Below are 26,913 nucleotides of genomic sequence, written 5' to 3'. Positions count from 1 at the left end.
TTTTTCCACCACTTAGATAAAAAAAAGATCCTGTACATGTTTGGTACCTGTGTACGCAAACTGACCCGGGGAATCATATTGCCAGGTTAGTTTTACCATATAGTGAACATGAGAAATAAAAAGACCTGAAAAAAACGATTGTTGAACTGCACTTTTTTTTTTTTGCAATTTCACCACATTTGGAATAGGATTTCCAGTACACTATATGTAAAATCAATGTCGCCATTCAAAAATGCAAGCTCTCATTCAGCCATATTGATGGAAAAATAAAAACGTTACGGCTCTTGGAAGAAAGGGGGGAAAAAAAAACGAAAACGAAAAAAGAGAAAAATATGGGGGAGACTGGGTAAAAAGCAAAAACAAGCCAACATGCAGCTCGGTAATTCGTACAGGAACACAGGGAACAAAAGCCTAGTAAGATGTAAGGAACAGTGCCACATCCGCGGTTCCTTGACCACATTACTAGCCGTACTTCTCATCCCCTCTGGTATCATCCCGTAGCTACACCACCCCCGCCATCGCACTTCTTGCTCTTTTCTCTGGTCGCATTCTTTGTTGGACAAGTCAGAAGCAGTAAACATTGCCTAAAAAGGACCGAGAGACAGAAAGCGAGTGTAGCTTGGCAGGTGCCCAGGAGGCGAATGTGCCCGTTGCACCACATGTAAAATGAACGGAGGGGAGCAGAAAAAGGGTGGCTATGGGGAGCCAAGGGTTAAGGCGCAGGATTTGGTTTTTGGAAGGAGTTCTGTATGACATAAATCAGAACCGGCCCGATGACGAGAAGGAGAATGTGATGTAGAACTGCTCGGATTGATGTAACGTGTTAAATATACATTCCTCGCTCACCGTCCCAGCAGAAAAGTAAACTTGGCTGCGCAGTCCGCCTCTTATTATGGGCTGTTATTATAACTTAGAACGTTACAAGGTCCACGATCCTGCCAGCCAGCGTCCGATACCTAACCTGGGTCAGACCCTGCAGAAATATTTTATCGTGACCTAGAAAATACCTTTCCAGTACAAATAACGTTCCACCAGCGCAGATACCGTGCGACTGGGGCCAAGTATAACATTTCGCCGTGTAATGAATGTTATCCTCATCTGATTACCAAGGAAATGAATAAAGTCTATTGAGACAGCGGCTGCGGCTTAAAGGAACACTCTTCTTACATTCACTTTTTTCAACAAATATCCTTACAAACAACATTTAAGCACACAGAAATAAACAGTAGCATGGTATAGTAATGAAAAAGGGAGGGAAAAAGAAGAGAAAAAAATAACTAAGATAAATCTAGTTTTTGAGAGAGACAATGTTCTTAGCAAGGAAAATGGTAGCCTTACGTTGGATGGACAACACACATCCATCTCTCAGAGCCTGGATGGAGTTGGTATCAATTATGAACAAACTTTATACCAGAATCGGGGCTGTTTAGGGAAATGTAATAAAATTTGGGATGTATGGAACTCGTCGTACCTCACTATGTCATCATATGGGTAATGGCCTAGCTCCAATTTGATAGAGCTTAAGGTGGATTTTGCATTGGCTCCAATACTGAATTATTAATGAGATGGAGATTGTTATGGCAGTAGGATTGTTTTAGGGTTTTAAGTAACTACTTTAGACATACTCCAATATCTTGAGCTACTTTTACTGTTTTCTTCATAGATATTACGATGACTGTAAATGTTCAGATCTGCATATACGCCAACCGTGTAAGTCTTAATTTTGTTGTTGTTTAATAAACGAATTGAAAAAAAAAAAAAAAAAGATAAATCTATTTTTGTTCAACCACCGGAAAGCCCTGTGTATTTGGAAAACACAACTACCGTAATTCAGGTATAAAATGCAAAAAATCAGCTCGGTTGCAAGGCAACAAAAACCCCCCAATAATAGCAAAGGTCCAAATGATAGCAGGCACTCACATCTTCTTAAAGTAATTTCTTTATTGATCCAGTAGTATAAAAAAAAAAGCACAAAAAATGGTTGAAGACAACAGCACAAAAATTAAAAAGGCAGAAAATAATTATTCACTGTCCTCCTAGGCAAAATGTTTCAGACCTGCCTGGCTAAAAACAGAAAAGCAGCAGTGGATATTAATGGCTGACTTGGTTAGAACCATTAAACAAATTTGTTTAGTTGGAAATGGAGAGGGCTACTCTAAGCACCTGTTCACACCTGATTTCTGTTTGGAAGTGACGGTCAGTATTTTGATATTTGATTAGAACCATGTTCACGTGAATACGAAAACAGCATGAAACTAAGTAAATACTGACACTTCGGGGGAAAAAAAGTGTAAACTACACATGAATAAAACATGCATGTTGTGGAAACATCGCATTTAATCTGAATTATCCAGACATATTATTTCAGTAGGCCCAGGGACATGAGCTAGAGGTGATTTGAGAATGACTGTTGACCCTTACGGTCACTGAATTATTGTTCACTGGCTGCTGATTAGCTATTGCATCTGTCCTAGTATTGCAGTCCTAGTATTGTTCTGATGTCTTTGGGAAACAAAGGCACAATGTTTGAATGATTGTTAAGTTACCGTCACACATAACGATTTCGTTAACGATATTGTTGCTTTTTGTGACGTAGCAACGACATCGTTAACGAAATCGTTCTGTGTGACAGCGACCAACGATCAGGCCCCTGCTGGGAGATCGTTGGTCGCTGGGGAAAGTCCAGAACTTTATTTCGTCGCTGGACTCCCCGCAGACATCGCTGGATCGGCGTGTGTGACGCCGATTCAGCGATGTCTTCACTGGTAACCAGGGTAAACATCGGGTAACTAAGCGCAGGGCCGCGCTTAGTAACCCGATGTTTGCCCTGGTTACCAATGTAAAAGTAAAAAAAAAAAACACTACATACATACATTCCTGTCACGTTCCTCAGCGTCAGCTTCCCTGCGTCCCCCAGTGTCAGCGCCGGCCGGCCGTAAAGCAGGGCACAGCGGTGACGTCACCGCTCTTCTTTCCGGCGAGCGCGCTTACACAGAGCAGGGAAGCTGAGGCCGGGGGACGCGACAGGAATGTAAGTATGTAGTGTTTGTTTGTTTTTTTACAATGGTAACCAGGGTAAACATCGGGTTACTAAGTGCGGCCCTGCGCTTAGTAACCCGATGTTTACCCTGGTTACCCGGGGACTTCGGCATCGTTGGTCGCTGGAGAGCCGTCTGTGTGACAGCTCTCCAGCGACCAAACAGCGACGCTGCAGCAATCGGCATCGTTGTCTATATCGCTGCAGCGTCGCTTAATGTGACGGTACCTTTAAAGGGAACCTGTCACCCCCAAACTCGAAAGTGAGCTAAGCCCACCGGCTTTGTAGGAATGATACTCTTTGCCTAGGAGATAAGCCACTACTTACAAGATGCAGAGGTGGCTGGTAACCTAAGCAAGGAGCCGTGATCTAAAGAATTAAAATCCCTCCATTCTTGAGAACAAAGACGATATTAGATAAGTAAATTGCTCATCTTTACAAGCACTTTCCAATATTACCAACGTGTGATGTTGAGAAGACTCCTTAGCGCAGCAATAATACATTTTTAGGGCAATAGCTGTAATTTTTATTTTTTTTGGGGGGAGGGGGGATAAGACAGCGGTTTATGTTTCAGGGAGGAGAATGGAACAGATTTCCACTGTTTTGGGGCTGATTGGGTCCATCGCATGTCAGGAGGGGTGCTCCGGAGGGAAGCCGGCTCCATACTAGTGGAGTGTGAGCTGCGTTACACAGCTGGCAGATTACCGCTGCTGCCGGGATCAGAGATAACTCTAATCCCAGCAGTCTGGACCTTAGGAGTTTAACCATATCTTCTATACAATGTTAAACTTTGTTTACCTGAACTGAAAATTTCTACTTTTCTTTACATTTAATTAAACAATTAAAAAGCAATAAAAAGTCTTTTGTTATGGAAGGAAGTATTTTTGTAAGGGCTTTAACCCTGATCACAGTACTTTGCGTTTAGAAAAGTGGCCTTTTCCAAATCAGAACAAAGTAGGCAACAAAGCAGTTAACCCCTACTTTACACAGGCACAGGATGGTTTAACATAGTAACATAGTAACATAGTTAGTAAGGCCGAAAAAAGACATTTGTCCATCCAGTTCAGCCTATATTCCATCATAATAAATCCCCAGATCTACGTCCTTCTACAGAACCTAATAATTGTATGATACAATATTGTTCTGCTCCAGGAAGACATCCAGGCCTCTCTTGAACCCCTCGACTGAGATAGTAACATAGTTATAGAAAAAAAAAAATCTTTCCTCCAGCTTCTGAACTGGAAATACTCTTGCTTCTCCTTAGACTTCACACTCTACCTGAGCGGAGTAAGCATGCTCGGAGAGAGCATGAAAGAATCAAGTGATCGGTGGGTGATTGGCTGCAGCGGTTACATGGCACCACCTCTCTTTCCCCCCAGATGTTTATGCAAAAAAATCGGCAAGAAAAGCAATAGAGAGCGGTACCAGTCAGGGAGGCAGATATAGATGGTGGCTTGTTTTTTTTTTTTCCATTTAAGCCGCCTTATGCTCACTTGGTATAAGTTTGTAAAGTAATGTACAACCCCATAAAAATAAAAAAAGGTGCAGCTTTCGAACGTCAGCAGCGAATAAACCCATTTAGTTACAGGTTACTTCTGCAAATCACCTTTATACCCAGTGCAGAAAATAAACAGCAGATAGAACTTTGATGCCAGGTGTGAATATGATACATACAGCCACGCATTGCTCTAAATTGTCTACTACTAGGTCTCTGATGCTTCCAAATCCATGAAAAAATCCCCGAGACTCGCCAAATCCCACAGGATTAGACGCAAAGTCTAATAAACGCTGCTGAGGATTGTTCTGGAAAGTCTCATAAGCTCAGTACATTATACGAAAGCAACTTCTATCAACATGGTCAATTTAGGAAATGACCGATATTTTACGAAGACAAGAAGGACCATAAATCTGAAGTCTCGCTTCATGAGCAGTAACACAATGTTATCTTCTCTTAAGCTGTGGTCACACTATGGTGTTTGCAGAGTGCTGCATTTGCCCAATATTTTTTTTTGTGGTACAGTTGACAATTTGTCCACGGTCTTCAAAATGACCGGTTAAATATTTATTAGTTTCTACTCATGCAAATATTACCAATGCAGCACGACAAGCTAATAAGTGATCAAAATTAAAGGGCGTTCTCAGGACTTTAAAAACATTCCAGAGTGAAGGGAATGTTATAAAATAATGAAAATGTTACTTCCCCCTCCAAACCTTTTCTGATCTAAAGTCTCCACTATGATGATGAATGACTACCCCAGGTTTACACAGCAGAAAGTAGGAAAAACACATTTCCTATTCTAATTAAAACTGTGCTGGAGGAGTAAAAAATGCGCAGGGGACAATACTACCAATATTAATGCACTAGGGAAGAATAGAAAGAGGATTGATGCATTACGGTTTCTTTGTAGCATGTGTATTGTACAAATGTACCTTTACAGAAGTGCACAAATATTAACACGGCTGCATGCACACAGCTCAGCTACATTGCTGCACACACAAAACTGGGCTGCATCGAAGTATCACACACAAATCTGCTGCACACTGTTTATACACTACTCCATTTTGAGGTTCCGTCCAGGCATGAGACTGATTGCATGATCTAAAAGGTCATTCCACAAGTGACCTGCAGGTCCTGTACTCTCCTTTCCTGCCCTGCACCGAATCACCCTGATCAGTCTCGGACTGCAGGAGAGAAAACTGTCCTGTTGCACAGTTCTCTCAGAGATTGGGAAAGATGCTCCAGCAGTGTTCTCCTCGATCACAGGAAGCTGACTCCAGCTTATAAGATTTGTTTCCTTGCTTGAAAGTGCGTCACTCCAGCTTATAAGATTTTTCCCTTGCTTGAAAGTGCGTCTTACCGTCCAAAAAAAAATTGTAACGATTAGTTCTATATTTTATAAGGATCCCTTCTCATTGGAAAGATTCAATCATGTCTATGAAACCCACATGATCCAAAGGTTCACAGAGAGGAAAGTTTGCAGGAATTTGTCCCCTTCAGCCAATCCTGAACTGCACCTTTGTCTGATACTGTTTTCTCACGGATACATAGTAACATAGTAACATAGTTAGTAAGGCCGAAAAAAGACATTTGTCCATCCAGTTCAGCCTATATTCCATCATAATAAATCCCCAGATCTACGTCCTTCTACAGAACCTAATTGTATGATACAATATTGTTCTGCTCCAGGAAGACATCCAGGCCTCTCTTGAACCCCCTCGACTGAGTTCGCCATCACCACCTCCTCAGGCAAGCAATTCCAGATTCTCACTGCCCTAACAGTAAAGAATCCTCTTCTATGTTGGTGGAAAAACCTTCTCTCCTCCAGACGCAAAGAATGCCCCCTTGTGCCCGTCACCTTCCTTGGTATAAACAGATCCTCAGCGAGATATTTGTATTGTCCCCTTATATACTTATACATGGTTATTAGATCGCCCCTCAGTCGTCTTTTTTCTAGACTAAATAATCCTAATTTCGCTAATCTATCTGGGTATTGTAGTTCTCCCATCCCCTTTATTAATTTTGTTGCCCTCCTTTGTACTCTCTCTAGTTCCATTATATCCTTCCTGAGCACCGGTGCCCAAAACTGGACACAGTACTCCATGTGCGGTCTAACTAGGGATTTGTACAGAGGCAGTATAATGCTCTCATCATGTGTATCCAGACCTCTTTTAATGCACCCCATGATCCTGTTTGCCTTGGCAGCTGCTGCCTGGCACTGGCTGCTCCAGGTAAGTTTATCATTAACTAGGATCCCCAAGTCCTTCTCCCTGTCAGATTTACCCAGTGGTTTCCCGTTCAGTGTGTAATGGTGATATTGATTCCTTCTTCCCATGTGTATAACCTTACATTTATCATTGTTAAACCTCATCTGCCACCTTTCAGCCCAAGTTTCCAACTTATCCAGATCCATCTGTAGCAGAATACTATCTTTCATACATTGTATGAAAAGCTGATATTTGTGCCCTGTATGGAAATCAGCCACTATATCTAGGATATTATTTATGCAACATACGACTGTATTATTTCAGCACAGCAATGCTGTATTATTTCAGCAATATTTGCCTTTTTTATTCGAATTTTGACAGTATTTATATGGCTCCCAAGAGACACTGTATGGAAATATACATGATGCAGAAGCTTCATCAGGAGTTTTACTAGTTTGGAGCATTCAGCCTTAGGTCAGCATGAGCCAAAAATACAGTCCTGAAAGCAGACACTTGTTACAGATTCTCTAAAAAGCCAAATCTTTTACTACCAGGAATAAGGTACATACAGAAAACTTCTGGCCATTGGGCTTTTAAAAACATTGTTTAACCGTGCGCTTTTTGGTGCATTTTTCCCCACACGAATTTCAAGTGCAGAATCCCAGCATTTCTGCACCAAAATTGCATTAAAACAAACAACAACAAAAAAAAGATCTGTTACAATAGGCCTTTAAAATCAAAGTAGTGGACGACCCCTTTAAATACGATCTCATGCTTCGACAGGCCTGTCAACAATGATGTACGTAAAGCTTTAAAAAAAAAAAGGAAAAAAAGCACATAATATTCATATTTATTTCCGATGTGAACAGCGCCCCACTTGCGCTTGGTTTGTGTCTTATATAGCAGTTTATCAACATTCAAGTCAATTGTTTTGAGCTGCAATACCAGAGACGGCCATTAGGCAAGAGTGGAGCCATTAATATCAGGCGGTTAGCTCCGCTGTCAGTGAACTGAGCCGCTCAGCGAAGCGCCACAAACCGCATAGTGGCCTCTGCCAGGAACGACAACTTACATCACATTCAATGACCGCAAGACCTGAAGAAAATAAGTGCCAATGTCATAATGTTGATTACCACCAGTGATCACAGATCATGGCATCCAGGATTACACCGATAGCAAAGGACTAATTAATAAAAGGAGAACAAAAGTATTTTTGGCAATGACTACAACAAAAATACAAGACATGCAAAATGATTAATAGTTCTTCAAACAGTAATTTTAAGTTCTTCCTTTGATCCATGCAGTATGAAGAAAAACAAAAATTTGATTACATAAATCATAATTTTCTTTAAAAGTGCAAAAATAAAAACCCCACAATAACTGCAAGCTGCAAGTCAATAGCTCCCTCTAGAGGGTAAACTTGTAAGTACCGGTACGGTTATGCCACATATACACCGTGATGAGTTTATTAACGGTGAGAATTAACAGGTGTTGAGACTAATCGAAAGTTCTAATTAAAAATAAAAAGTGAAACAAATTAAAACGCAAAATTGGAAAATAGTTTGCCAACAGTGTAAAAAGTAAAAAACAAATCTTTTTATAATACTAACTAGCTATTAAACCCGTTCTACGCCCGGGTGGCGAGCATTTATATTGGTATATGGTCTCCATCCTGGTATGTGCTGCTCCCATCCTGCGCCCCCTTCCTGTCATGTGCTGCTCCATCCTGCGTCCCCTTCCTGTCATGTGCTGCTCCCATCCTGCACCCCCATCCTGTTTTGTGCGCCTCCATCCTGTCATGTGCTACTCTCTTCCTGCACCCCCATCCTGTCATGTGCTCCCACCCTGTGTCCCCAACCTGTCATGTGCTGCTCCCATCCTGCACCCCCTTCCTGTCATGTGCTGCTCCCATCCTGCGCCCCCTTCCTGTCATGTGCTGCTCCCATCCTGCACCCCCATCCTGTCATGTGCTGCTCTCATCCTGCGCCCCCTTCCTGTCATGTGCTGCTCCCATCCTGCGCCCCCTTCCTGTCATGTGCTGCTCCCATCCTGCGCCCCCACCCTGTCATGTGCTCCCATCCTGTGCCCCATCCTGTCATGTGCTGCTCCCATCCTGCGCCCCCTTCCTGTCATGTGCTGCTCCCATCCTGCGCCCCCTTCCAGTCATGTGCTGCTCCCATCCTGCGCCCCCTTGCTGTCATGTGCTGCTCCCATCCAGCGCCCCCTTCCGGTCATGTGCTGCTCCCATCCTGCACCCCCATCCTGGTTGGTGCGCCTCCACCCTGTCATGTGCTACTCTCTTCCTCTACCCCCATCCTATCATGTGCTGCCCCCATCCGGTCATGTGCTCCCATCCCGCGCCCCCATCCTGTCATGTGCTACTCCCATCATGTGCTGCCCCCATCCTGGTATGTGCTACTCCAATTCTGAACCCCCATCCAGTCATGTGCTGCTCCCATCCTGCGCCCCCATTCTGTCATGTGCTGCTCCCATCCTGCGCCTCCATTCTGTAATGTGCTGCTCCCCATCCAGTAAGTTGTTGTGCCAGAGATCGCGGTATGCTTTCAGTGCTTACACATACCGCGATCTCCTGGGCCACAATCCTCATCCCCGGATGCGTAACTCTGTGGGATCCAGACAACGCAGGTGCGTTGCGCAGTCTATAAAGGCTTCGGACAGAGTGACGCTCCTAGCATTATATTATAGATAACAAAATAAAATACTAATAAAACAAATATAATAATAATAATAATAATAATAATAATAATAATAATAATAAAATAACAATATTAAAAATAAATAAAAACTAATAAAATAATAATACTAATAAAAATAAAATATATTATTAATATTATTATTACTAAAAATAAATAATAATTTTCTAGGAACTGTCTCCTGTCCTGACTTTCCACATAATATTGTTACTTAATTCCATGTCACTGTAAACCAGGGTTTATGTTAGCACTAGATGGTGGCCCGATTCTACCGCATCGGGTATTCTATAATATGTATGTAGTTTATTTATCAAGATTTTAGAATAATGCAATGAATACAGAGGATTCGGCCAGCCGGGCGCGACCACTCAGCAAAGCGTGGTTCAAATCCCGTGCCAATTAGCGGCCGGGCTGCGTCTGTCGCTGATTGTTCGTGGCCGGCCGGGTGAGACTAATCAGTGACGCCATGGCCAGCTCCAGGTTTTTGAGGGCCACGGGCGAAAGTCTCACAGCCCACGTAGCATATAACATAGGCCACATAGTATGTAGCACAGCTCATGTAAAATTAGAACAGCCAACGCAGTATATAACACAGCCCACGCAGAATATAGCATAGCTCATGTAGTATATAGCACAGCTCACACAGTATATAACACAGCCCACGCAGTATATAACACAGCCCATGCAGAATATAGCATAGCTCATGTAGTATATAGCACAGCTCACGCAGTATATAACACAGCCCACGCAGTATATAACACAGCCCACGCAGAATATAGCATAGCTCATGTAGTATATAGCACAGCCCACGCAGTATATAGCACAGCCCACATAGTATATATCACAGCTCACGTAGTATATAGCACAGCGCACGCAGTATATAGCACAGCTCACGCAGTATATAACACAGCCCACGCAGTATATAGCACAGCACACGCAGTATAACACAGCCCACGCAGTATAACACAGCCCACGTAGTCTATAGCACAGCTTACGTAGTATATAGCACAGCTTACGTAGTATATAGCACAGCTTACGTAGTATATAGCACAGCTTACGTAGTATATATAACACAGCCTACGCAGTATATAACAGCCACTTAGTATATAGCACAGCCACGTAGCATATTACACAGCTACGTAGTATATAGCACAGGCTACGTAATATATAGCACAGCGACGTAGTATATAACACAGCCCACACAGTATATAACAGCCCACGCAGTATATTGCACAGCCACGTAGTATATTGCACAGCCCACATAGTATATAGCACAGCCCACGTAGTATATAACACACCCCACGTAGTATATAGTACAGTGACGTAGTATATAACACAGCCCACGCAGTATATAACACAGCCTACGCAGTATATAACACAACCCACGTAGTATATAACACAGCCCATGTAGTATATTGTACAGCTACGCAGTATATAACAGCCCACGCAGTATATAGCACAGCCCACATAGTATATAACACAGCCCACGCAGTATATAACAGCCCACATAGTATATAGCACAGCTCACGTAGTATATAGCACAGCCCACGCAGTATATAGCACAGCTAACGCAGTATATAGCACAGCCCACATAGTATATAGCAAAGCCCACACAGTATATAGTACATCCCACGCAGTATATAGCACAGCCCACGCAGTATATAGCACAGCCCACACAGTATATAACCCAGCCCACGCAGTATATAACACAGCTAAATAGTATATAGCACAGCCCACGCAGTATATAGCACAGCCCACATAGTATATAACACAGCCCACGCAGTATATAACAGCCCACATAGTATATAGCACAGCTCACGTAGTATATAGCACAGCCCACGCAGTATATAGCACAGCTAACGCAGTATATAGCACAGCCCACATAGTATATAGCAAAGCCCACACAGTATATAGTACATCCCACGCAGTATATAGCACAGCCCACGCAGTATATAGCACAGCCCACACAGTATATAACCCAGCCCACGCAGTATATAACACAGCTAAATAGTATATAGCACAGCCCACGCAGTATATAACACAGCCCACGCAGTATATAACACAGCCCACGCAGTATATAACACAGCCCACGCAGTATATAACACAGCCCACGCAGTATATAACACAGCCCACGCAGTATATAACACAGCCCACGCAGTATATAACACAGCCCACGCAGTATATAACACAGCCCACGCAGTATATAACACAGCCCACGCAGTATATAACACAGCCCACGCAGTATATAACACAGCCCACGCAGTATATAACACAGCCCACGCAGTATATAGCACAGCCCACGCAGTATATAGCACAGCCAACGCAGTATATAGCACAGCCCACATAGTATATAGCAAAGCCCACACAGTATATAGTACATCCCACACAGTATATAGCACAGCCCACGCAGTATATAGCACAGCCCACACAGTATATAACCCAGCCCACGCAGTATATAACACAGCTAAATAGTCTATAGCACAGCCACGTAGTATATAACACAGCCCACACAGTATATAACACAGCCCACGCAGTATATAACAGCCCACGCAGTATATAACACAGCTAAATAGTCTATAGCACAGCCACGTAGTATATAACACAGCCCACACAGTATATAACACAGCCCACGCAGTATATAACAGCCCACGCAGTATATAACACAGCCCACGCAGTATATAACACAGCCGACGCAGTATATAACACAGCCCACGCAGTATATAACACAGCCCACGCAGTATATAACACAGCCCACGCAGTATATAACACAGCCCACGCAGTATATAACACAGCCCACGCAGTATATAGCATAGTGACGTAGTATATAACACAGCCCACGCAGTATATAACACAGCCCACGCAGTATATAGCATAGTGACGTAGTATATAACACAGCCCACGCAGTATATAACACAGCCGACGCAGGATATAACAGACAGCCACGTAATATATAACACAGGCCACGCAGTATATAACACAGCCCACGCAGTATATAACACAGCCCACACAGTATATAACACAGCCCACACAGTATATAACACAGCCCACACAGTATATAACACAGCCCACGCAGTATATAGCAATGTGGGCACCATATCCCTGTTGAAAAACAATTAAAATAAAAAATTGTTATATACTCAACTTCCGGCGGCCCCCGGATCCAGCCCAGGCCTTTAGAGATGCTCCTCGCGACGCTCTGTTCCCAGTAATGCTTTGCGGCAATAACCCGTAATGATGTAGTAGTCTCGTGAGACCGCTGCGTCATCTCCGGTCATTGCCGCAATGCATTCTTGGGACCGGAGCGTCGCGAGGAGTGGGAAAGGCTGCTGCGGACGCCGGAAGGTGAGAATATAATGTTTTGGTTTTTTTTATTATTTTTAACATTATACATTTTTACTTTTGATGCTGCATAGGCACCATCAATAGTAAAAAGTGAAGCGGTGTTTAAATCCCGCCCCAATATCGCTGATTGGTCGCGACCTGGGATTTCCGTTACGGAAGTTACAGACAAACAGATGGAAGTACCCCGTAGGCAATTATATATATATAGATAAGGAGCATCTTTTCTCTTTTAGCTCTGCATCGTGTCGTTCCTCTGTTATTCCTCCTGAATTTTTAAGAATAAACTGACAGCTGCTTGTTATTATTCTCCTTGTCAGGGGGGCGCATGTCCCAGCACAGACTCACTCTGGCACTCATTGGATCATGTTCAGACTGTACAGGGGACGCACCTGCAACTGTTAAACTCCCTGTTGTCTATTTAGCCATACATTTCTAGGAGGAATAACAGAGGAACGGTGCAGTGCAGAATACTACAAACTTTTGCTATAAATTGTGTTTTTATCACAAATGCAGTCATTTATTCAACAGCCAGGTCAGGACAAATGACAGCGACAGCTCGACGTGTTCCCGAACAAATGCTTAGAGATGATACTCGAGCCAAGAACCTCACCGATTTCTAGAATGAAGCCCTGGCGAGTGCTCCTCCTTGTTTGCACACTCGTCCTGCATCAGTGAAAGCTTAAAGGGTTTGTCCACACTTTGGCTATTTCCAACTTGGCCATCCATGGGCCATGCCATTTTTTGTAACTCCCATACAGCGCTCTGCCCACGCCATGTAGACAGGTACTCCCATCCCGGACATACTGTACATGGCGGAGCTGGGAACACCCCTCTAAGTGTGATTCTAATATACAGAAATATCCAAGTGGAGCCGATTGTAAACTCACCGTTCCAGCTTAATCCCAGCACGTTGGGAACTAAAGGAATATTTTGGTTCTCTTTTAGAGCTGGGCTGACGTAGGAAGCCAAGTACGGCACAGACTCCCACACCTACAGACAACGAGAGAAAAGATTTATTCATCTCATCCTTGGTTTTAAGACATGGGAAAACTCTGAAACAGTTTTATTTTTCTAGGGTTCCCCCTCCCCCCTCTAAAATGATTCCATCCCTCTGTAACTCCTCCTGGTAACATATAAATACATTAAAATCTAGGGATTACCATTTACCCTTAACATCGGTGTATGCCATTATACAGCTTGTCAATATCAGCACTGATTAGACAAGTGTCAGATTGGGTAGACCCCCCCACCACCACCACCTCCACTGACAAGGCGAACTACATCACCCAGCTATAGGGAGCAGTCAGACGGCCACATAAATCACACTACAATGCTCGGACTGGCCGGCAGCTCTCCCGAGCCAAGCGTGACAGGTCCATGTGTTTCTATGCAGCTGTCACGCTCAGGTAGAGCCGCCGGCCAGTCCGGGCACTTTGCAGAAATGAACGTTTTCTTTGGTACTGGTGAATTATAAATCTGGTCTAGTCGGCCCAAAAAATCCAAAGCCAACTCAAAACGTTGGTAAAAGCCTGAGACAGATCAGCAGGTGGAAGCCTAGAAGACACGGCCCAGACTGTGGCCCCGTACTAAGTCACCTTTGCAGCATTGGTAAGACGCCAGGCATTCAACAGGCCAAATCCGTGCTGATGGCTGTGACTGAACCCCGCGCCGTTGGTTTCCCAGGCAGCTTCATGGTCTTCATACTGCACAGATCGATTAGAAGCAGAGAATCAGGAGGTGAAAACAACACGAGCAAAATTATCGAGAATTACTATGGGACAATATTAACCCCTTAGTGACCGAGCCAAATTTTTGAAATCTGACCAGTGTCACTTTATGTGGTAATAACTCTGCAACGCTTCAACAAATCCCAGTGATTTTGAGATTGTTTTTTTGTGACACATTCTACTTTATGATAATGGTAAATTTTGTTCAACATTTTTTGTGTTTATTTATAAAAAATATCAAAAATTTGAGAAAAATGTTAGAAAATTAGCAATTTTCTAAATTTGAATGATTATCCCTTTAATCCAGATAGTCATACCACAGCAAACCATTAATAAATAACATTTCCCACATGTCTGCTTTACATCAGCACCATTTGTAAAATGTTATTTTATTTTGTTAGCATTTTAGGAGGTTTAAAAATGTAGCAGCAATTTTTCATTTTTTCAAAGAAATTTACAAAATTTATTTTTTTAGGGACTTATCCATGTTTGAAGTGACTTTAGGGGTCCCATATATTGGGAAACCCACAAACGTGATACCATTTTAAAAACAGCACCCCTAAACATATTGAAAACTGCCGTCAGGTAGTTTATTAACCCTTCAGGTGCTTTACAGGAATTAATGCAACGTGGTATGACAGAAATGAAAATGTGTATTTTTACCACCTAAATGCCGCTAACTTCTAAACAGATTACTACAGCAGTCAGACTCTAAGGCCACTATTTGGTCATGAATTGCCATGGCAAACATCAGGACAACAAAATCATGATCTGAGGGCACCAATTGTGACAAAGAAGAAGCCCCCACACTCTGTTAACCATTTATAATGATGTAGTCACTATTGACAGCAGCATCTAAGGGGTTAAACAGATTTAGATGGTGCAAATACTGATCGTGGCTGATGCAGCAAGTTGTCAGCTATAGTGTACAACCAACAGATGCTGGATTGTCATCTGTATGGGGAGGCTATTCTCTTATATCTCAGGTCAGTTAAAAGACGTATTGGCGGTCATTAAGGGGTTAAAGGGGGTTGTCCAGTTGTCACTGTCAGGTAGGATATATCTGGAGAACATCCCTTTAAGCTGTTCTTTGTGGAAGACAAAAAAACAAACAAATTGCACTGTACTTTTGTAGCTGTGAAAACAATGATGTGCTGAACATCCCTCCACGTCAGACATGGCCGGACCTGCAGCATGAGAGCGATCATCCCTGCAGCGATGGGAGCGGCGGCCGACGTCCCTGTGTGGCCCTCTGTGCACCCGGTGCCCTTCTGCAGATCCCAGTCTGATGTCACCTAAGGAAAAGGGAGAAGTCAGAAACTGCACGGAAAACATTGTTGGGAGACATAATCTCTGCCCTTTACTTCCACATTTCCTCCTTTACAAGCACTGTGCACGGTGCCGGCCTCCTGGCATCAACATCTGCTCGGATGGCCATAAAGGGCTGACCAGCAGGGTAGGACACGGGGCAGAGCGCGGAGGAGGAGGGGCACGGGGCAGAGCGCGGAGGAGGAGGGGCACGGGGCAGAGCGCGGAGGAGGAGGGGCACGGGGCAGAGCGCGGAGGAGGAGGGACACGGGGCAGAGCGCGGAGGAGGAGGGACACGGGGCAGAGCGCGGAGGAGGAGGGGCACAGGGCAGAGCGCGGAGGAGGAGGGACACGGGGCAGAGCGCGGAGGAGGAGGGACACGGGGCAGAGCGCGGAGGAGGAGGGGCACGGGGCAGAGCGCGGAGGAGGAGGGGCACGGGGCAGAGCGCGGAGGAGGAGGGACACGGGGCAGAGCGCGGAGGAGGAGGGACACGGGGCAGAGCGCGGAGGAGGAGGGGCACAGGGCAGAGCGCGGAGGAGGAGGGACACGGGGCAGAGCGCGGAGGAGGAGGGACACGGGGCAGAGCGCGGAGGAGGAGGGACACGGGGCAGAGCGCGGAGGAGGAGGGACACGGGGCAGAGCGCGGAGGAGGAGGGGCACGGGGCAGAGCACGGAGGAGGAGGGACACGGGGCAGAGCGCGGAGGAGGAGGGACACGGGGCAGAGCGCGGAGGAGGAGGGACACGGGGCAGAGTGCGGAGGAGGGGGGACAACATGGAGCAGAGTGCGGTAAAGGGTTGGACAACATGGGGCTGAGTGAGGAGGGCAGAGCGCGGAGGAGGAGGGACACGGGGTAGATTGCGGAAAAGGGATGGAGAACAAGAGGCAAAGTGCGGCACTAAGGCAAGGAGGGCAGAGCACAGAGGAGGAGGGGGGACATGGAGAAGAGTGTGGAAAAGGGGGTGACAACACGAGGCAGAGCGTGGAGGCGTGGACAACACATGGCAGAGCACGGAGGGCAGGGGCAAAGTGCGGAGCAGGAGGGGGGACATGGGGTAGAGTGCGGAAAATGGGGGAAGGGACGGGGCGGAAAAGGGGTTGGACAACACAGGTCAGGGTGCGGAGGAGGGGGGACACGGACAAGAGCACTGAGGAGGAGGGGGGACACGGGGCAGAGCGTGGAATACAGAAGCTGGTCTAGTTTTTTTTTTTTTTTTCAACCACACTGGGCCCATTAAGTTTAACTCTTAAAGTAGAGTAAATCCTTTTAAAGGATTATTTCCATTTACTTCTATGGGTGTTGCCGATACAGCGCAGGCTCAGTGCAATATTTCCATTTTAACCATGAACGGCCAAGATGGAAATAGCCCTTTAATATTTGCCTGGTCTATTTATTCTTCCACATCAGTCATCACAAAATACACTAAGTAAATGTGTTTGTTTTTTTATAACCAGGACATGGTTCCAATACCTAACTGAATGATGCAAATCATTTGCTGAAAAAAAAAAAATAATAATAATAATAAAAAAGGGTAATTCTACTTTTTTTTTTTATAGTTTACAAAAGAATAGTAAAGAAGCAAAACTTCAGCCTCTCCTACAGGAGGAGCAATCAGTGGGCTCAGTGTTTAGGTGGCAGATGGTCATGACGGCTCGACTCCCACCCCAACGAAGAGCGCTGAAGAAGCAGAGTTGACGCGTGCAGTGGGCAGCAGATCGCAGTAGTAACTATTGCTTAAGGGACCCACGGGAAGATGGTGAAAAAAAAAATAAAAAAAAATAAAAAAAAAATCGATTTTCAGGACTTCATCGGCCATGTCAGTAACCTGTGGCCCCTAGAAGGGAGCCCCGAGAATTGCCACCTACCCGACGGCGCCCGCAGCCCTCTTTTGATTAAGTTCCTAAGCTCATCCGTAATGCGTTAACTACATGCAGAGCCCATTTATTTCCACTGCGGTTGTAAGAAGTAATCCCATGACTTACGATGCTCCTCATCTGCTTGTCTCCGCTGCTGAAGGTGACGGCCAGCATGGAAGCACATTCTTCGGCATAGAAAGGCATTTTACCAGCTTCATTAACAGCACCTTTCAAAAGAATAAATCCACAATATATCCACATCTGATCAAAGTCCCAGACTTTTACATTAGACCATAAATGTAATATTTTACATTAACGGTGGGATTTTAACCCTGAAAATGACAATACATCCAATGAGGGCACAGGACCAAGAGTGTACTTACCAATAGTGACCGTGTAGATGGAGTTGGCGTACCCATCATAGTTACAGTTGTCGTTGTACTGCCCTCCATTACCACTGGCCACCACGAAAATACTCCCAAAACCTTTCCGACCAGCAATCACTCCGTGCTGAAGAGCTGCCTAAGGGTAAGAGTAAAAGTCAGTAATGGTGCTTTCACGTTGTGTTTTGGCATCCGTTTGTTGGTCCCGTTTGGGCTTATGTCCAAACCTCCGGCTAAGCGGGATTTGGAAATATGCACCAATTGGACCGTAATAATGGTGCCGACAGAGAGAACATGCGCTCTGTCGTGCATGATTTTCGAGAACGTACACCTACCAGAGAAGGACATCTGCCTGAGTGTCAGCCTCCAGTAGACCTGCTCGCCCGAAAATGATGCTCGACAGCACACTCTCGCTATGTAGGCACCATTACAGTTTAACGGACCAGTTGACGCATACAACAGAATCAGGTTTTGCGGAGCGTTCGGACGTAAGCCCCGAAGGGACCAATGAACGGGTGTCAAGAAGTGTTTGTGGAATGCCGTACACACACGCAGAACAATAAGCAACACCCTTGTTTTGTGAGCACGGAATACCTTTGTTCTCGGCAGCATACGTCCTGTATACACCGGACAATGTGCGGCCACGAATGATGATTTTAAAGCAAATCTAAGAATCATTTCTCCCGACAAACGAGCCTTTTGCGTGTTCGTCGGACGACCGGTGGCCAGGTTACCGTACAGGATTATTGTGGTTATCCTAGGGATGAATGTTCCCAAAAATCGGCCACCCTAACAAAAGGCTCTATATTCTTGGAGCGGCTACGCACAGAATAGTTGTACCTTTCCCAGTTGATGAGGTCCATCCACCGTCTTCCCGTCATCATCAGGACCCCAGCTGTGAAAGAACGACACAGTCAGCACCGCCGAGAACAAGATGCCACTTATTAACCACCCACCTGGCGTCGTCATCGGGCATCCAATCCCTACAGGTTTACTTGTACAGCTGCCGCTCTGTGCTGTCACCTATGACTGAAAGCGGGCGGCTCCCAGAGGAAATCAGTTTGTTTTCTCCCAGTAGCTGCACTTTCAGTATGATGGCCGGGAAGCAGTGTAATGCTGCAGGATAACCCTCTAGCTGTAGGTACATAGTGCTTTCAGAGGTAACTAATTCCCTTTAAAGGGTGCATTTTTAAAACCTCAAGTAAATGCTTCAGAAAAAGAAAAATGTCTGCAAAAAAGGAAGTGGTTTCCGAATGTCTCATGAAACAGTCTGCACATGGAATTACTGAAGACTAGGAAGTAGCTTAATTTTGTAATTAACAAACAGACAATAAGAAGAAAAAAAACTGCAAAAAAGTACAGACTTATACATATAAAATTGCAGAAATTGCATGATTTGCATAAACTTAAAAGTCCGAAGGACTCATCCCAGGCGATACAAGCATCGGCATACCTGCAGCTGTAGATATCATTGATCTGATAGTGTTTGTTGAACGCGACGGCCTCCATGCTGTCGGTGAGCGGCCCATCCAGGACTCGGATCCCTGATAAAGACAAACACAAGGTTCATAGGCATAAGGCGAAAGCAGGATACAAGGAGAACATCTCCACAGAAGTCACATTAAAAGGAAGACATCCTAAAAAAAAAAAAATCAGGTTTCAAATATCGTTTAGAATCAGGTTGAGTTAAAAATATTTCTTTTTTTTTTACATTTCTAGATTTTTTTTTGTTGCATATCACTATCTGTATTAAAAATAAAAAGTAGAAATCTTGCAATTTTCACTTTGCCCACTAGGGCTTTTTAGACTCCTACTTCCTGTTGTCATAGTAAATTCACAAGTACATTAGCAACAATGAGTGGACTCCAACCTTATTTGCAGAAAAGAGTCTAATGAGCGTGTGCAAAGATAAACGAGGAGGAGGTGAGCTGTGACATCGCCTACTATGAATGGTGGATCCTGTGTTATCTACTGTACATAGAGGTGTTATCAGTGATTGTACAGGAGGAGGAGGAGGTGAGCTGTAACATCACCTATTGTGAATGGTGGATCCTGTGTTATCTACTGTATATAGAGGTGTTATCAGTCATTGTACAGGAGGAGGTGAGCTGTGACATCACCTATTGTGGATGGTGGATCCTGTGTTATGTACTGTATATAGAGGTGTTATCAGTCATTGTACAGAAGGAGGTGAGCTGTGACATCACCTACTGTGAATGGTGGATCCTATGTTATCTACTGTATATAGAGGTGTTATCAGTCATTGTACAGGAGGAGGAGGTGAGCTGTGACATCACCTATTGTGAATGGTGGATCCTGTGTTATCTACTGTACATAGAGGTGTTATCAGTCATTGTACAGGAGGAGGAGGTGAGCTGTGATATCACCTATTGTGAATGGTGGATCCTGTGTTATCTACTGTATATAGAGGTGTTATCAGTCATTGTACAGGAGGAGGTGAGCTGTGACATCACCTATTGTGAATGGTGGATCCTGGGTTATCTACTGTATATAGAGGTGTTATCAGTCATTGTACAGGAGGAGGAGGTGAGCTGTGACATCACCTATTGTGAATGGTGGATCCTGGGTTACCTACTATATATAGAGGTGTTATCAGTCATTGTACAGGAGGTGGTGAGCTATTGTGAATGGTGGATCCTGTGTTTACACGATTTTCACATGGTATCACCCTTTAAGCATTGCTGTGGTGATGACATGGCAAGGCTGGTAACAGGGTGTGGTGCTGCACAGGGTAATCATGCGAGACATGACGAGACACATCGCTGAACAGAACAGAACTGACTAAGCTTCTACCTGCAATGCGGCTTCCATAGGCTACCCCCACGGCACAGAAGCTGTTATTAGGGACTGCTGCGATCTCCCCTGCACAGCGGGTCCCATGGTGGTTGTCACTGTATCCGTCAGGATGCGGCATAGGGTCGGGGTCATTGGAGTTGAGGTCGTAGCTTCCTTCTGGGCTCTGGAGAAGATAAATCTCGCTATATCAAGCTCTTCTATTCTGGGGCATATACACAATTTTCCTGCTGCTATTCGGATGCTGGTGCACGGTCTCATCATTAATCTGAATTGTTTCTTTTGTGGGATCACACCAATGATTGCCTGCGGGTCCCCAGCGAGGCTGAAAAAGCATGACACCATCTTATCTTATGGCTTACATAATTTGGTTGAATGTCCTGGACGGTGTGTTGCACGCCGTCATCCACGACCACCACGGTAACTCCCCGGCCGGTCACATTTCTTTCCCACACGCCGGTAACATTAATATCCATTCCAGGGCTACGGGTATTGTGCTGAAAAGGAAACAGATCAGGTTAAAGGGGATCAACATAAACCATAAGACGGGATTACAAAGTAAGGAGCACAAAACACAAAAGATAGATGTCAGTGGAACGAGGGCTCGGCAGGCGGCTCTATGCAAACTCCTCCATACACAGGAGCCATCAATCTGCCGAGTGTGCCGGTGTTCTCTACCAGACAGATGATGCCAGACTCCTCCGCCAGTGGCTTAACGTGTCAAAAAAAAAAAGAATCAGCAGTCTGAAATCATCTGTTGGGGGTTAGGAGGCTCCTATACACATTATACTATGGGCTTAGCCTGACAATATCAGCTGAGACCACCACTAAAACAAAGTAGCAGAGGCACTCTATATATAGCAGATAACACAGGATCCACATTCACAATAGGTGATGTCACAGCTCACCTCCTCCTCCTGCACAATGACTAATAACACCTCTATATACAGTAGATAACACAGGATCCACCATTCACAATAGGTGATGTCACAGCTCACCTCCTCCTCCTGTACAATGACTGATAACACCTCTATATAAAGTAGATGACACAGGATCCACCATTCACGATGAGTGATGTTGACATGATCTCAGGAAGAACTGCGTGTGCCTCCCCATAATGCCTTGCATGCATCACATCACACAGCACAACCAATTAGTCGGGAGTATCATAGCCTGTATAAAAGTCGATGCAGGGAATGCAGCAGCTATTTTTCAATAGTGAGAAGATGTCGGAGCTCATCAAAAGACATAGAAAGTTAAAGGTTAAAAACATTGGACAAATACTACAGACAGTAATGTGTAAAGATGATGAGTGTAGTAGTCTGGGAATAATACAGATTCAAGTGATAGGGGGAGAGAGATGGGAAAGGTGGTAGCAGCAGTGGCAGACTCCTCAGTGATTAGGTGTAGCGGTCATCTATCCTGCTGTATTTCTATAACAATTACACTTTTTTTTCTTCATGCACTAGAAAGCAGCAGCAAACCACAAAAAAAATAATTCTCAAATCAGTGTCACAAGCACTTGTTTGTCACAAGCAACTCTGAGGTTTTGCATTTCTTGTGCAATTATTTGTGAATGGGGGAACAACAGTTTCTATAAACAAAAGTTCCCTAAAATCCAGACATGTAACTGTGCCTGTCTACCTCACAAAGTGAGGGTGTCGCAATTGTATTTTTGCACATTTGTTTTACTAGTCACATTTTATATCCGGTGCATGCTGCACCAATATAGCGCTCTGCTGCAGTTGCTGGCCTTTTGGTTGTGTATCTACTTAGTATTTCTTGTTATGTCATTTTGGGGAAAGTGGTTGAATTTTGTTAAACAGAAAAAAAATAACCATGTAGACATTAAGCGGTGTTTATTTTTTATACTTGTTATATTAGTCCAATTGACGCACCCGTACAACATGCCACACCTATAGCGCAGCCTTCTGACGCATGTTGCTTTCTGCACGTGTACCTACCTGCCTAGCATTTCTAATTCCCTCCTTTCTGGTACAGGTTGAAAAGATAGTCAAAAGTTAATTATACTGAAGCACAAAATGTAAGGTAAAAGAAAAAAAAATGGCAATGGACTAATAAGTGTTAAAGAAAAAAATTTCCAAAAAAAGAAAGTGACAACTGCTAGCAGCAGATGCAACACCACCACCACAGGTACCAGCCATCCGGCCAGTATTGCTACTAATTGCAAGTCATAATTGCCTCCTTTGCCTCTGGAAATCAGAAGCAGAGGGCAGCATGGACTGTATTGCACATCACTTGTTTCAGCAGACTGATGTTACCTCTGACAGCGACACTGTCATTTGCCTTAGTGTTCTGCACAAAACATTCTGCATGATCACAAATGACTAAGGGAGATTTTTTGGACTATTTATTTTAATTTTAAAGGGAACCAGTCCCTTGATTTAATACCACCAGTGGTATCAGCCATCAGCCCAGTAGTGCGACCAAATGCGGGTCATAATTGGCCTCCTCTGCCTCTGGAAATCTTGTTACGGTATGTTTCCACGTTCAGGAAACGCTGCGTTTTTTACGCTGCGTTGAGCCGCAGCATCAAAAACGCAGCGTCCAGATGTTACAGCGTAGTGGAGGGGATTTCATGAAATCCCATCTCCACTATGCATTAAAAGACGCATGCGGCATACCCGCGAAAACGCACATGCGGCGCGTCTTTTAAGAACGCAGCATGTCCTTACATTGCAGAAACAACGCAAGGACAACGCAGGTGACCTGCCAGTGACCTCAGGTGCAGATTTGGTCAGGATTTTACCTGCATAAAATCCTGACCAAATCCTGAACGTGGACACATACCCTAAGTGGAGGAAGATGAATGCACTAAATATTGCACATCACTTGTTTCAGCAGACTGGTGTTACCTCTGACAGCGACACCGTCAGTTAAGTTAGTGTTCTGCACAAATCAACCTACATGATCACAAATGACTAAGCGGGATTGTTTTTGGACCATTTATGTTAATTCTAAAGCGAACCAGTCCTCTAATTTCAAGCTGAACAAACCATGGGCAGCATGAATCCGAGCATGGTTGTATTGTAGCCAAGCATATTTTTTCCTCTATAACGTTACGGCGTTTTATAGAAGTTATACTTCAAAGATCCTGTTGGGAATCATAGCCAGAGACTACACCAGTCGTAGGAGACGTCAGAACGCTACACACTTTTTTTTTAGTGCAACTACTTGTTTTGCAGCATGTCAGTTTGCAACAAATCAAGTTTTGTTTTTTTTTAAATAATTGAACCTGTCGAATTAGAATTTTAGAAGATTTGATCATCTCTAATAAATACTATAGAAATTGCCTTATTTAGAAAAACTCCCCAAGAGGTCTAAGGCTCCTCCACAAAAGGCAGGATCGCGCTTGTAGACAGTCTCACCAAGTGCCATTGCTGTGGATATTTGGGGTCATTAAAGTGCAAGCTCCTCTTGGACCTCTTCAGTAGTTTCTGTTCGGAGAACCATCGCACGCTGTCGTGTTGCGTGAATATCTCGAGAACTTTCCTCCGAGTTGTCTCCTTGGTTTGACCATGTCCCACGTGTGCAAATAAGTAGTGATCCTTTAACTCCCCGATAACACCCCGGTTCTCCAGCCCCACGGCACGCGAAAGCTCCTCTGCTAGAGCGTCCAACTCCTCTCTCCGTCCAGAGCCTTGAGAGGGGTCCAGACGGACAGCCCAGGTCAGCTCTTCCCCCAGACTTGTGGCGTCATTGCTGGTTGTGAGCGTGGGGAGGAAGAGGGGCAACGTGAGAAGACAAAGGCACATGAGTGGGATGAAGAACCGATGCATGGCGATGGCCCATTACACAGGAAGCCACCCCGCGAGGGCATTGGGACCTGCAGAGAAGAACACGGCAAGAGTAACCCAAGGGCACATACATATAGAAAGTACAGTAGACTTCAACTCGTCCTGATGCAAACATTTTTTTGGCTTTTGCTTTTTCTTCCCTTTTTACCCCAAGATCTAGAACTTGTATTTTTTTAACTTTTCTGCCAATGTAGCTGTATGATGTTTTGTTTGTTTTTTTGCAGGACGAGTTGCCGCTTTTAATGTTAACGTTCATTTTACCAAATAATGTACTGAAAAAAAAAAGAGGAAAAAAAAAGGGAATTCTGATGTTTAGATTTTATTTTTCTCTTTGGCATTTACTTTATGGATTAAATAATTTTATATCTTCATGAATCAAACTTTTACGGATGCGACAATACAGAAAAACATGTCTAATTTTTAAAATGTATTTTTAGATGAGGAAATGAAAGGTAATTTTTTTTTTTTTTTAAAGTCTCTTTAAAGGGGCTGTCCACTACTTGGTCAACCCCTTCTCAATCAGAATGTTTGACCAGAGTAAGGGTATGTGCAGATGATCAGGACATGTGCGCCTAAAGCGCTGCCGTCTATTGAACGCAGATGAATCCGCATGTGGTCACTGAACTGTGCGGATCCACCACATCCAATACATTCCATTGGTGAAACTGACATGCTGCGGTCTGGAGAGACGCGCCACATGTCGGTCTCCACGGGTGAGCCGCGGGCGTCTGTGGACACATAGTGGAACTGGGATTTCTTAAAATCCCATCCACTATGCTGTAACATCTGGCGGCTGCGGGTTGGACCCTGGGCAAGTACACAGAGTCCAACCCGCAGCGTTTACTGATACCCTAAAACAACACCACACACTCACCTCCAGCGCCATCGGACCTCGCTCTCCCAAGGCTCACGTCACTTTGTTATGCCACGTGAACTACAGCCAATCAGCGCTGGCTTCTTTCTTCTTGCCTTTGGACGAATCAGACACCTGGAAGAAGTCAGAACTGCGGCTGACCACTCACTTGCTCTTGATGTTTGCTTCGTCTGAAGGTGGGGAGAGTGAAACCAGCGCCGATTGGCTGCAGTGTTCGCGTGACATAATGAGCCACGGGACAGCGAGGTCCGACATGGCTGGAATGGCTCCGGAGGAGAGTATAAAAGTGTTAGTTCACTCAGGGCAAACATATGGATTCAGACGGTGTTATCCAAGCAATGGACAACCCCTTTAAGATACTTGACCCTATGATCGCCTGCTTGTTCTACATACGGCAATACTTAAAGGGGTTATCGGAGGAAAATAAACCTTTGCCCAGGGATCAGGATATGTAAAAAAAATAAATAAAAAAAGACACTCCATCATGCTAACCTAGTGCACCCACCTGTATCCAACAAGGTGATCGGCCGCAGCGGTCAGTAGGCTTTGAGCAGAACATAATCATAAAAGATCCCATGACATGCTGCTTAAGTCAACTGACCGCTGCAACCAATCACCGGCCACAGGAATGCTGACATCACCGGGGACAGTGTGGGTATCGTTATGTAAGTCTGAGATTGTTATTCTTCTTACATATCCCGTCCCCTGTGAAGTTTTATCTTTCCCCCAACAATCCCTGTAAGTACTGCACTGAACAGGGCGGTCTCCAATGAAGGGGAGTAGGATGATAGAAGCGGGGGGCTTCAGTAGACCACCCACTGCCATGGCAACCCATAGGTATGTGACTGATGGACGGAAGGCCCCAGGAGCGGAACCGTACCACATAAAGATTGACAGTGACCTTTACAGGCAGAGACGCTGCGCTCAGTGATTGGCTGCAGCGGTGGTGAAAACAATCAACATGGACCCAGGAGAAGAGCTGGAGCGGCGGAGGAAGACAGGAGACAGTTGTGTTACATCTAAAGGTAGAAAACCCCTTTAAGTGGCAGACCCCACTGCGTGCACATGACTCACACAGGACCCCCACACCACTGCCCAGATGTTTGCGTGACTGGGGGTCTCAGGACTCGTCCGCTCCCATCAACAGGGCGTTTGAGAGGCTTTGATATGAAAAAAAAAACAACAACAAAAACTATCGTGACAGGAGCATGTGATGGACAGCAGCCTGACCGCCTGCAGCGCGCCGACAGCCCCGGAGAGGCAGCACCGCACTCACCCGTCCGCTGCTCCCAGCGCCACTTCCGCATTCGGCTGAGCGGTGACGCATTCACTCC

At 44.8% G+C, this 26,913-nt stretch overlaps 1 protein-coding gene across 2 annotated transcripts in view; it reads right to left on the bottom strand.

Moving 5' to 3' along the window:
• The window catches only part of PCSK7 (proprotein convertase subtilisin/kexin type 7), a 33,864-nt gene extending 6,951 nt beyond the window's left edge, over nt 1-26,913 (bottom strand). The window contains exons 1-11 of one of the 2 annotated variants that reach the window (XM_069741731.1): nt 26,856-26,913; nt 24,277-24,734; nt 21,250-21,384; nt 20,888-21,053; nt 19,527-19,617; nt 18,914-18,968; nt 18,074-18,212; nt 17,817-17,917; nt 15,713-15,820; nt 14,394-14,501; nt 13,686-13,788 (exon numbers count right to left, since the gene is read on the bottom strand). In XM_069741731.1, the coding sequence (XP_069597832.1) occupies nt 13,686-13,788; nt 14,394-14,501; nt 15,713-15,820; nt 17,817-17,917; nt 18,074-18,212; nt 18,914-18,968; nt 19,527-19,617; nt 20,888-21,053; nt 21,250-21,384; nt 24,277-24,687 (1,417 nt within the window). In that variant the 5' untranslated portion in view covers nt 24,688-24,734; nt 26,856-26,913. Of the gene's footprint in view, nt 1-13,685; nt 13,789-14,393; nt 14,502-15,652; nt 15,821-17,816; nt 17,918-18,073; nt 18,213-18,913; nt 18,969-19,526; nt 19,618-20,887; nt 21,054-21,249; nt 21,385-24,276; nt 24,735-26,855 lie in introns of both variants that reach the window. The other variant, XM_069741730.1, reaches the window with a different exon arrangement.

The sequence above is a fragment of the Ranitomeya imitator genome, chromosome 10 (genome assembly GCF_032444005.1).
Source record: "Ranitomeya imitator isolate aRanImi1 chromosome 10, aRanImi1.pri, whole genome shotgun sequence".
NCBI classification, from domain to species: Eukaryota; Metazoa; Chordata; class Amphibia; order Anura; family Dendrobatidae; genus Ranitomeya; species Ranitomeya imitator.
The sequence above is the reverse complement of the archived record's forward strand: the minus strand, read 5'-3'. Positions and strand labels throughout refer to the sequence as shown.